General features: G+C 50.8%; 1 protein-coding gene across 6 annotated transcripts in view; it reads left to right on the top strand.

Moving 5' to 3' along the window:
- The first annotated feature begins 3,509 nt into the window (after positions 1–3,509).
- PIGB (phosphatidylinositol glycan anchor biosynthesis class B) overlaps positions 3,510–11,405 on the top strand; it is a 14,989-nt gene continuing 7,093 nt past the window's right edge. The window contains exons 1-7 of one of the 6 annotated variants that reach the window (XM_083413024.1): positions 3,510–5,726; positions 7,502–7,637; positions 8,472–8,589; positions 9,510–9,614; positions 9,754–9,887; positions 10,634–10,774; positions 11,095–11,146. In XM_083413024.1, coding sequence (XP_083269150.1) covers positions 4,877–5,726; positions 7,502–7,637; positions 8,472–8,589; positions 9,510–9,614; positions 9,754–9,887; positions 10,634–10,774; positions 11,095–11,146 — 1,536 coding nt within the window. In that variant the 5' untranslated portion in view covers positions 3,510–4,876. Of the gene's footprint in view, positions 5,727–6,713; positions 7,412–7,501; positions 7,638–8,471; positions 8,590–9,509; positions 9,615–9,753; positions 9,888–10,633; positions 10,775–11,094; positions 11,147–11,405 lie in introns of those variants that run through there. The other 5 variants (XM_083413021.1, XM_083413022.1, XM_083413023.1 and 2 more) reach the window with 5 other exon arrangements.

The raw sequence follows: 11,405 nt of genomic DNA, 5'->3' as shown, positions 1-11,405 counted from the left end.
GAATTTGACTGCAAGTGGATCAAAAACCTCTGGGCAGACCTCTATAGACCAGGGCAATCTTCAAAGGGAGAAATGTTATTACCTAAGTCTTTGGCTGGCTTCTAGGAAGCTTTTTAATATACAACGTTCTCTAGATGTGCCCTATAGATGTTTTGGCCACACTGGCAGAGGCTGTTGGGGAGGCCTAGTCCAAACATCTGTTGGGCAGCAGAAGACACACATATTGTTGCCACTTCAACCACAGAGACAAGCCAGGTTGACAACCTGGGCACAATACAGTGCAAGGAAATGGGAGCTGGGCACCTCTGGGCCCTCCTGCTCATCTCAAGCAAGCTTGCATCAGGCAGGGGGGGCGTCTCCCATGAGGCAACCACCTTGAGCAGGAAGCAGCAAGAGAGGCCCAAGTGACAGAAATTAATCTGCAGCAGCAACCCAGCTCTGCCCCAAACACCCACCCCCTTTGGGTCTCATGGCAACCAGTCCTGTGACGGCACCCAGCAACCACCTGGAAAATTGATGTGCAAGGAGGGTGAGGAGGAATGGCTTTTACCAGAGCTGTGGACTCAAAGGTCAGCATAGAGGGACCAGAGAGGGATCTAAGAGACACCCTTTTAAGACATGCCTATTAAAAGAGCAACACTGCAGAAGATGGGACAGGACACCCAAATATTGGCAGGCTAAAACTGGGAGAAGCTAAGTTGGATGGGGCTTGTGGGTTTAATTAAAGACCCCCTACTTCCCCACCTATAGTTTGAGCACTGACTTGAAGGTAGCACCGCCAGCAGGCCCTTCCTTCCCTGGGACTTTTCCTGCCTCTCCTTTCTACTTCTATCCCCTTAATTACGTGTGTCTGCAGACAGGCCTATTTGTTCTTTTTTTGGGGGGGGTGAAAAGTCTCCATGAGACAGATCTATACAGTTCATATTAGATCAAATATGTGGGTTCTTTAAATGCTACCCAGCAACATTGGAAGGGAGGAGGGAATCAAAGCCAGTTCTATAAACAAACTCCAAAATCCACCCGTGGATCATGTCTTTCTTGGGATCAATCAATATGTCACAAAAGTGAAGCAGGCTTTTGACTTCTCCAGAACTCTTCACCAGGCAAGATGTTGAGCAACGGCCAAACTATCTTTTGTCACAGTGGCAAAGCAGATGCCCACGTGACCTGGGATTGAAACAAACGGGTGTCTCATACATTTACTGGGCTCAGATTCCTGCAGTGGATTTCTCTGTGTAATGTGTGGAACAGCATGGTTGAGAGTTGCAAGACTTGAACCTCAAACGCAAGAGCTGAAGGTGCTTGCTGTTGTCCAAAAGGACAGCCTCTTAACATTCATTCTCTGCACAGCCATGATGGACTGGGCTTCATGCAGTATCCTGAAGGGTTTTTTGACAAATGTGCAGACCAAGAGGCGAAAACCAAGAGAAATTTGTCTCTTGCACACATTTTGCTGTGCTTTAAATCCCAGGTGGTGGATACTTGATTTCAAAGGATGCAGCTGCACTGCACGTAACAGAGAAAAAGGGCTGTGAATCATGGCTGCTCAATGAATTTATAAAGTAGGTCTACAGCATCAATCTATTATGATCCATCAGGTTTTGGTACTCATAATAAGCTGCTAGGAGCCAACAAGCACTTACCAATAACTTTTCTTGGCTGGAACTGACCTCTTTCTGCCCAATTAAGGCTGCAGACCTAGACACAATTATCTAGAAGGAAGCGCTATTGGAATCAATGGGAGTCACTTCCAAAGAAGCAGGGTTAAGCTGAGGGTGCAAAGCTATTTTTGCTTTAATCCAATTCTCCTCCTGACACAAGGAAGATCCTAGGCCTAGTCTTTCATGAGATCAGGAGTGGGGAACACAGCGCCTGCATCAGCCCCCGACAGAAAGATCAGGGGCAGAGAGGATGATGGGAATCATAGCTTAACAATGTCTTAAGGGGTTTGCAGGTTCCCTACCCCAGTGTGAGATTTTGCTCTTCCAATTTTCCTTTTAAGCAAACCCTAGGCTTCTATTTTTTGGGACGCGGGTGGCGCTGTGGGTAAAAGCCTCGGCGCCTAGGGCTTGCCGATCGAAAGGTCGGTGGTTCAAATCCCCGCGGCGGGGTGCGCTCCCGTTGTTCTGTCCCAGCGCCTGCCAACCTAGCAGTTCGAAAGCACCCCCGGGTGCAAGTAGATAAATAGGGACCGCTTATTAGTGGGAAGGTAAACGGCGTTTCCGTGTGCGGCTCTGGCTCACCAGAGCAGCTTCGTCACGCTGGCCACGTGACCCGGAAGTGTCTCCGGACAGCACTGGCCCCCGGCCTCTTGAGTGAGATGGGCGCACAACCCTAGAGTCTGTCAAGACTGGCCCGTACGGGCAGGGGTACCTTTACCTTAGGCTTCTATTTTAATAAACCAGCACTACCTGATGCAGGTTGCAACCCTCAATGTCCTAGCAAGAAGGCATCAAAAGTGGGTCCCACTGGGGAGGGCATTGTTTTTGTGCCACATGGACTAACAGGAGAGAGGCAGACATATGCTTCACTTTGCCTTTTGCAATCAATGCAGCCTGATACAGCTTTACTCCGAAATATATCCTACTGAGTTCCAAGATATAGGACTGCAGCTTTAAATGTGTTCAACTTTGGTTGGAACATGCCCTGAAAGAGTGTAGATTTTGCTAAAGGAGATGGATGAAGAGCTTGGTTGATGCTCTCAAAACAGCCAAGAATCCTGTGACAATTCAAAGACTTAATAACTTTATGGCATAATAAACTTCCACAGGCTGAAGCCAGCCACAAGCCTCAACACACTTTGTTCTGCAGTAAACCAACACAGCTCACCCTTTGGAGATTAGCACTCTGGGATACTCTCAAATTGAAAGTGTGTTGGTTGGTTGGTTGGTTGGTTGGTTTGTTCAAAGCATTTCCATGCCACCTCTTACCCAAAGTCCCAAGGCAGCATATGTTTTAAAAGACACAGCAATCAAGAAAATAAAAATGATTAAATATGAAAAATATGACCAGTGGAGGTCAGTCCATTAAAGCAAATGGCACAGTGTCCCACCATTTCCCCCTTGGGCCTTCACATCTCCATTCTGCCAGCACAGCTGGATGGAGAGACTTGAGGCTCTCTGTAGGGTCTGCATCTTCCCCTGCCCTTCCTCTGGCTAACTTGCTCCCCTACCTACTAGGCAGTCAGTCCCACCCAGTGAGCTCACAGGGGCTGGCAGGGAAGTCTGCCCAGGCCTGCCGACTTGGAGAAACCTGAGAGGTGGTGCTGATGCCCACAAAAACAACTAGTAGCCCCCTACAGATTAAGGGGTCATTTGAAACCAGCTTCAAGGAAAGGGGAGGCACCACTTAGAGCAGGTATAGGCAACGTCGCCCCCCCCCCCAGATGTTTTGGGACTACAACTCCCATGATCCCTAACTAACAGGACTAGTGGTCAGGAATGATGGGAATTGTAGTCCCAAAACATCTGGCAGGCCGAGGTTGCCAACGTTTGACTTAAGAGGCTGAAGCTTCCCTCCCCCGCAAGGCAGTGCCTGCAGGATGAGTGACGGTTTCCTTGGGTCAAGGCCCATCATCTGCTCACCCTTAAGGCGTCCTCCAAGGGTTCTGGATTTGCTTTGCTACAACAGACTCTACAAGAGCAGCTCTGTATCCACTGTCTCAGCCAGGCAGCAGCTGCTACAGCTCCTGCGGCTTTGGTGCCCTCTGGCGGCCGGCCATCCTCATGGATTTCTAAGTTCTCTCTCCGAAGTTCCCCCAGATATGCACAACTGTGAGTTCGGCTCACTTTAGCCCAGAGGGGAAGCCAGAGTCTGGCTGCATCAGGGTCAGGCCAAAGGGGCCCACCTAGTCCAGATGCCCCAAATCTAGAGAAGCTGAAAAGCAGGATCTGAGCACAACAGCAGCACTCTTCCACCTGCAGTTCCCAGCAACCGGCATTCAGCGGCATACTCTTGCTGTTGTTATATTAAATTTGTATACCACCCTTCATCCAAAGATCCCAGAGTGCTTCACAACAGAAAAATACAAAATGTAAATACAAAACACCACCACTGGCAACAGAGGTAGAACAAGGCTGTTGTGGGTAGTAGGCTGTTGAAAGCCTTCTCCATGAATGTGTCTAATCCTCTTTTAAACCATCCAATGTGGCGTAATGGTTAGCTTGTTGGACTACTGGGTGACCATCTACTAGCCTAAGCTACCTCACAGGGTTGTTGTGAGAATGAAATGGGAAGAACCATGTGCATCACCTTGAGCTCCTTGGAAGATAAAGTGGTATATAAATTTAATAATTAAAAAAAATGGTGTGAGCTTGCTTAACTATGTGAAGCACTCCTTCCTTCTGGTTTTCTTAAATCTGCCACTGGGTCCTAATGTTATGAGAGAAACTCAGTTCTGTGTGTCATGCATTATTTCATAAACTTCCCTCACATCACCTCTTACTTTCCTTTTCTCCAAATTAAAAAAGCCCAAATGCTGCAACTTTTCTTCACAAGGAAGTCGCTGCATCCCCTTGATCATTCCATTTGCCCTATTCTGACCTTTTCAAACTCCACAACATCCATTTTTAAGTGAGTCAAAACGGCACACGGCATTCCAAGCATTGTCTTGCCATAGGTCTATTTTATTTTATTTATTTAGGAGTATTTATACCCCACCTACTGAACAAAGTTCTCGAGGCGGCCTTATGTTAAATTGTTATATTCAAATAACAATTTAAAGGGCAGTGATACAACAGTCACTACAGCTGAACAACGTATGCAAGTCCCTGCTCCTCTTTTTCTTTGGCGTCCCAGCCATGTCAGTCCCACGCAGGATGTCCTCACTGGGCGGCTGCTGCTGATGTCTCTCACAGTGTGACAGCTGCAGACAAAAATGTCACCTGCCTCCCTCCCAGTTCTTGGCTGTTCCAACAATTGTGGATGTCGTGGTTTGGCGCTGTGCTGCTGGCAGGTATATATATTCAGCCCCTTTCCTGGTGATCCCTCGTACATGGCTTATGGCACGTTGAATTTTTCAATTTTCAGTCCACATCTCTTTCGCTTCGGAGGGGTTTCTCGGCAGCGCTTGTGCGCCGGGCGGGCTTCCCATCGTGGGGGGCCAAGAAAGGAGCCTCGTCGCGGCCGCGAGGAAGCGCCGGCCTCTCTCCGGCTCAGCCGAGGCGGGTCCCGGGAGGCGGCTTCTCCTCCTGCCGCGGCGGCGGCGTGTCCCGGGCAGGGCCTCCCGCGCGTGGGCCGCCTTGGAAGATGGGCTGGTAGATGTAGATGCCTCCCGCCACGCCGAGCCCCGTGGCCAGGAGCAGCTGCCCGAAGGACAAGCCCCGCCGCCCCAGCATGGCCTCCGCGACGCCTCTCTCGCTCTCCGCGCCTCAGCCCTCCCTCAGGCGGCCGCTCAACCGGTGCGGCTCCAGGCGCCGGAAGTCGCGCAACGGTCTCGCCCCGCCCCTTCTCGCGAGAAGAGCTGCCGGGAGCCGAGACGCACATGCGCAAAGGAGGAAGCAGCGGTCCGCGTGTGGGCGCGCATGCGCTCCGACGGAGGAGGCTGCCCCCGCCCCCAGGAAGGCGGAAGTGTCCGTCCTGGAGCCGCGCCGGCGTCGCCATGGAAGCCGCGCGGGGGGTCGACGGCGGCGGCGGCGGGAGGCGGACCCTGCCGGTGCGGCTGCGGAAGCGGAAGTCGACGCTGTACAGGCCCGCCCCCTCCGGGACCCTCGCTGGGCGGGGTGCGGGTGAGGAGAGGCCGCGGTCCACCTCGCGGGGCTGTTGTGAGGGCGAAGTAGCCGCGGCCCCCGCGCTGGGAGAGGCCTAAGGAAGCCAAGGCGCTGGTCAGGAGGGCTGCAGCCTGCGGGCAGGAGGGGCCGAGCGACGCTTGGGGGCGGCCCGTCCCAGGAGCGAGGAAGCCGGCGGCGGGCACGTCCAGGGAGGCTCCCTCTAGCTGCCTTGAGAAACACCTGCAGGGCCAGAGGGAGAGGCCACGTCATGCACGAAGCACATTTCCAGCCTCCCCCCCCCCCACTGGGGCACTCTTGGGCCCCTGGGATGTTTGTCCCTCAAAAGGCAGTGAGGAGGCCCCATCCCTTGGGAAGGTCTCCTGCACAAACTCCGTGGGAGGCACGCAAGGCTGCAGTGATGCCTGTAGAGTATTCCCTGTCCTGTGTGACTAAGAATGTGGCCTTCCTGTGTTCCTTTCCTGTGCTGCTTCCCTGTTGAATTCTTGGAGTTCAAGGGGACAGGGGACAGGGAATACTCTACAGATGCCTATTCACATCCATGGCCCTTGTGCAAGAGAACTTCCTGCTGGGTTACAGGATGCTTGAATGGGGGCAGGGAGGACCTTTGCACTTCCTGCCTCCTCCAGCACTAAGATGCCTTGGAGATGACAGCGCTGTTGCTGCCACATGGCACCTGACGGGCAGGAGCTGGTGGCTTTGGTGCTTCCTTTTTGTAGATCTATGGTCAGATCAAAGCCCTGGTGGCTGGCCAGAGGAAGGCCAGTCCAGTGGTACCTCAGGTTAAGTACTTAATTCGTTCCGGAGGTCCGTTCTTAACCTGAAACTGTTCTTAACCTGAAGCACCACTTTAGCTAATGGGGCCTCTTGCTGCCGCCGCGCCGCCAGAGCACGATTTCTGTTCTCAACCTGAAGCAAAGTTCTTAACCTGAAGCACTAATTCTGGGTTAGCGGAGTCTGTAACCTGAAGCGTATGTAACCCGAAGTGTATGTAACCTGAGGTACCACTATTGTGCACAGCAAGGGCAGCTGTGGCATCTTGCTGTGTATAGTCATAGCTGTCTCTCAGTCACTTCCATTCTCCTTTGAGACCATTAAAGGGATGGCTGCTGAAAAAACCTGTTCAATTCTGGAGACTGTCCTTGTCCCCCCTTTGAGGCCACCTGGCCCAGGTCATTGCAGCCTTTCCTGGTTTAGCAAAGGTAGCATTGCTAGTCAGGGCCCCAGCAGCTGACCCTTGTTGTGGAGTCCGAGTGGGGAAAACTCCAGGACTCGGGAGCCTGGGGAATTCAGTGCTCACTTAGCTCTTTAGATGTGACTGTAGATTCACCTCTGAAGAGCCTCTTTTCTTTCAGCCCCTTCAAAGAGAAGAAAGTCAGTTCTAATTTAGAGAAAAGTCAAGGTTTTCCCCCTCTACCATCAAGGTTCTGTTTTGCCAAGGTTGTGGTGCAAAGGCCAGTTTTAGAGTTGTCTACAAACTAAGGGATAGCTCAGTCAGTAGAGCATGAGACTCTTAATTTCAGGGACATGGGTTCAAGCCTCACACTGGGCAAAAGACATTGTAGGGGGTTGGACTAGATGGTCCTTGTGGTCATTTCAGACTGCAATACTATGATTCTGTGATGTTGAGAAATCAATTCACAGCTTTGGAGGCAGGGCAAGAATTGAAATAAGACTCCCAAAAGGTATCCAAGGTTTATTTATTTGCAACTGATTACAACATAACCGTAAAAAACCCACTGTGCATGAGGTTAATCCCATCTGCTTTTTTCCAGCTCTTGTTGGGGAAAACCTTTATCTGTGCTTGTTTACCATCGCGGTGAGGCTACTAAACTGCTTCTTAGTCCAGACAAGCTTTGTCCCAGATGAATATTGGCAGTCACTTGAAGTCGCACATCATATGGTTTTCAAATATCCTTTTTTTTATGTAGTGAAATTTTAAGTGAAAGTTTTCCCTAGTTAGGACAGGTCAGAAGTAGGTCCCACTGAGCAGAATGGGACTCGCTTCAGCATTAAGTCAGCATGCTTTGGACTGTCATGTTGGGCTGCACAACTTGAGAGTAAATCCAAATTCAGGCCTAGGAGTGGCTTGCTGCCTGCAGTCGCCTAGGGCATCTACTTTGTTGAAGTGAAATCACTCAGTCTTGGGTCAGGGCCTGGATAGGAGCCCCGTTGGAAACTCTACCTGTGTGCAGCCTTGAATTCTGTGATAGTGGGATGTAAATTTATGAAGTAAAAGAACATGGCTGTGGTTGAGCTTGTGGCTGGGTTAAGGTAGCCTGTTAGAAGAGGCCTAGGAAGCATCATGTAGGCTGCCTGGCGTGTATAGGATCAGGCTTGGAAGGACTCTTATTTTATCACATTGTCACAACTGGGCCATTTTGACTATCAGTTGTCATGAAGCGTTAGGCAGTGCAGAGGCCCCTGAAGCTCAGGTGTGGGGCTTGGATGGTTTCCTTGAAGGCCTGTCCATTCCATTCCTTTCCCTCTCCCTCCAGCATGCTCTGAGATACAAGGAATTTGAGACGCAAACTGGTATTGGAAAAGGCTCTTGCCTGCCACAGGAGTGTGCATCTGAGATGTGGGTTTGGGTGGAACAAGATTCAGTTTTTCAGCAGGTGGGGGTAGTTGTAATTTAGTAATTATCAAAGGCCCTGAAATATTACATTAGTTGAATTTTGAGGAGTTTGGCCACAGAACGCCATGTTCCATGCCTGTTCTTTATGATATCTTTAATGATGATAATTATGGCTATTTGACCTGGGAGTGGACAGAAGGTCTGCGGAGCCATCTCTACCCTCTGCTGTTCGCAAGCATTTATAAAGTGCTGCACCTGCTTAACAAGGATGATGTTCAGCTGCTGGTGAGTGTGGACTTGGGTGTCATTCAGCTGCTGCCAGAAACACATCAAGCATTTTGCTTTTGTGGCAGGAATTATCTAGTTATGCTAATACTTCATCCCACAGAAGCATATCTCATGGCGCCTTTGCTGAGGACATACAGGCAAATACCCAGAGTTGGTGGGAGGGGGGTTGGGGATTGTCCAGTGGTAACATGGAGAAGGGTAGGCAGCAACCACCCTCTTTAAGCATGGGGAGGCAATGATAGGTGGGGGGCTGTTGCCTGCTGTCAGTCTGTCTCTTGCTTTCCTCATCCCCGCTTCTGGCTGCACCATGCAGAATGAGTTGGGATCTGGTAGAGGATTCTCTCAGGCCAAGTGGCACCCTTCTCATGCAGTTTTGGGTTTAATAGTGCAAACTGGGAGCAGGAGAGAGCTAGGAGTGAAGGAGCCCCATGCCTTGCCTGCTCTGGCTTTCAACATCCTTGGAAATGTATTTCCAAGAATGGGACCTGGGGTTCTTTGAGTGGGCTGCAGTCATGGGGCCAGCACCAGGAAGGCACTCCTTTGTGCCAAGATCTGAGTCTTGGGGCCAGTTCACTGCCATTCAGCAAAAGGCTCAACAGCTTCAGCAGATTTGTGTGGCCTCTTTATCCTTAGCTGCTTTTGAAACACTTATTGCTGGTGTCCATGGGAAGGAAAGTGTGAGTTTACATTGTGCATAAGGCACACAGGCCACATTACAGCAACAACTGAGGAAAGAAGGAAGAAAACAGAGACCTAAAGGGTGGCAGAGCAATCAATAAATGAAGTTTGTGTAGATTTGAAAGCGTTGTCTTCCTAACTGGAGCTTGTGTGTTCCATCATCAAGCACATTAATGTTATCTATGCATGAGTGATCCCTCCTCATACAGGAATGACTTGTGCTCCTCCTACCCTAACAGATCTGGCTCCCTAGAATTGCACAGGCTCTTCTGGCTGCGCTGGCAGATGTGGTGTTGTACTCCTTGGTGAAGCGACTGGATGGCGCAGAGGTGGCCAAGTGGGTGGTGAGTCCCTGTCTGCCTTCCTCTTTCTTGGGCTGCCAGCTGGGGGGTGATGAGCGCCTGGTCCTTTGTCTTGCCTTGTGACCCTTCTTTCCCTCATCCCACACCAGCTCTTCTTCTTCTCCTCCCACCTTGTTTCCAGTACTTCTGCCAGTTGTGTTCCTGGTTCACATGGTACTGTTGTACCAGAACTCTCACCAACACCATGGAAGCCGTTCTCACCATTTTTGCTCTTTACTACTATCCCCTGGAAGGCACCAAGACAAAGAGGAGCAGGTGAGAATACCTATGGATATCTTTAATAGCCATTAAAGGAGCTGGGGCAGACCCCTGACACTTAATTAAAATGTTTATAATGGTAGGTTTGGGGAAATGTCACACCCTTGTTGAGCTTCCTTATGCTTGGCTTTCCCCTCACGCAGCATATTTCCATCGCCAGCTTAGCTATTTCTTTGTATGTAAATAGGAGTCATCCAATAGCCAAGCACTCTTTTCATCATTCAAGCAAAAACACCCTTTCCCAAGAACTTTGTTCTTCTTTTCAAATGTGTTGTTTCCTGACAGGCAAAGGAATGGGTTTGGTTTCAGGCATTGCCCAGCTCCAGATTGGCAGGGCTGTGTGATCATCTGTATAGATCAATGCAAAAGCTCTCACACCTGTCTGTCTGCCTCTCTTCCTTGTTTACAACATTTCCCTTTTCTCAATACATGTTATATAAAAGGCTGCAGTCCTCCGCTCACTTACCCGAGAGTAAGCCCCATTATACTTAGCAGGGCTGCCTTCCGAGGCATCCCCATCATAGCTGTCAACGTTTCCCTTTTTTAAGGGAAATTCCCTTATTCCGAATAGGATTCCTCACAAAAAAGGGGAAATTTGACAGCTATGATCCCCATAGCTGTGAAACAGTAAGGCTGCAACCCCCCCCTCATCCCCCCCATGGCCAGGCTCCCACACCAGCCTGGCTGGCTTTGCTGAAGCTGCCCCCAATGTTCCTGCCCTCACAGCCGCCTCTTCTTTCCAGCATCCCTTACTTGACCCTGGTTGCTCTTTCGTTTGTGATTCGCCCAACCGCTCTCATTCTGTGGGTGCCTTTGTTGCTCCGGCACTTCTGGAAGGAGCCCCAGAAGCGGCACCTCGTCCTGCACAGCTGCCTCCCAGTAGGGTAAGGGCGACTCTTCTGAATCTAGACCTGGGTGAGCTAGAGTGCCCCAAATAGCAGAAGCAGAGCCAGGCCACCGACCCTGTGCAGAGCAGCTGGCACAGCTTGCTTGCCTGGAGAAGGACTGTTCCTCTGGCCAGGAGAGGCAGCTCCCACTTTGGGCAGCGTGGAGAAGGCCCCTGAATCAGTGCCGGGAGCAGGTGGGAGCCAGACTCTTCCTGGGAGCTGAATTTGCCTGCTCCCCAAGGGGGACTCCAGGGAAGAGGGTTGCCGGGTGCAGCCCAGCAGGTCCCTCTTTTCTCCAGTGTGTTCTTTCTTGACAGATTGATCATTCTGGGATCCTCTTTAATTACTGACCGAGTATTTTTTGGCAAGGTAAGTTGGCATTCACTCAGCATTCTGAGATCAGTTAAAGTGAGTTCTCCTATAGATGGTGCCACAGACTTTCCCTAACCAGGTGCCACTCCTTCCTGTGGTTGTTGCCATTCTTGCAGGGGGCTTGGATGAGGGGCTGCATTTCCCCTTCGGGCTTGAGTATTGCACCCAGATTCCAGAAGAGCTGCAATGCACCAGCCAGGGGAGTTTCTCTTCTGTCTTCACCCTGCCCCCTCCCCCATTGCCACTCCACCTGGCA

Source organism: Podarcis tiliguerta (assembly GCF_965153285.1).
Source record: "Podarcis tiliguerta genome assembly, chromosome: 14".
Classification (NCBI taxonomy): Eukaryota; Metazoa; Chordata; class Lepidosauria; order Squamata; family Lacertidae; genus Podarcis; species Podarcis tiliguerta.
The sequence above is the reverse complement of the archived record's forward strand: the minus strand, read 5'-3'. Positions and strand labels throughout refer to the sequence as shown.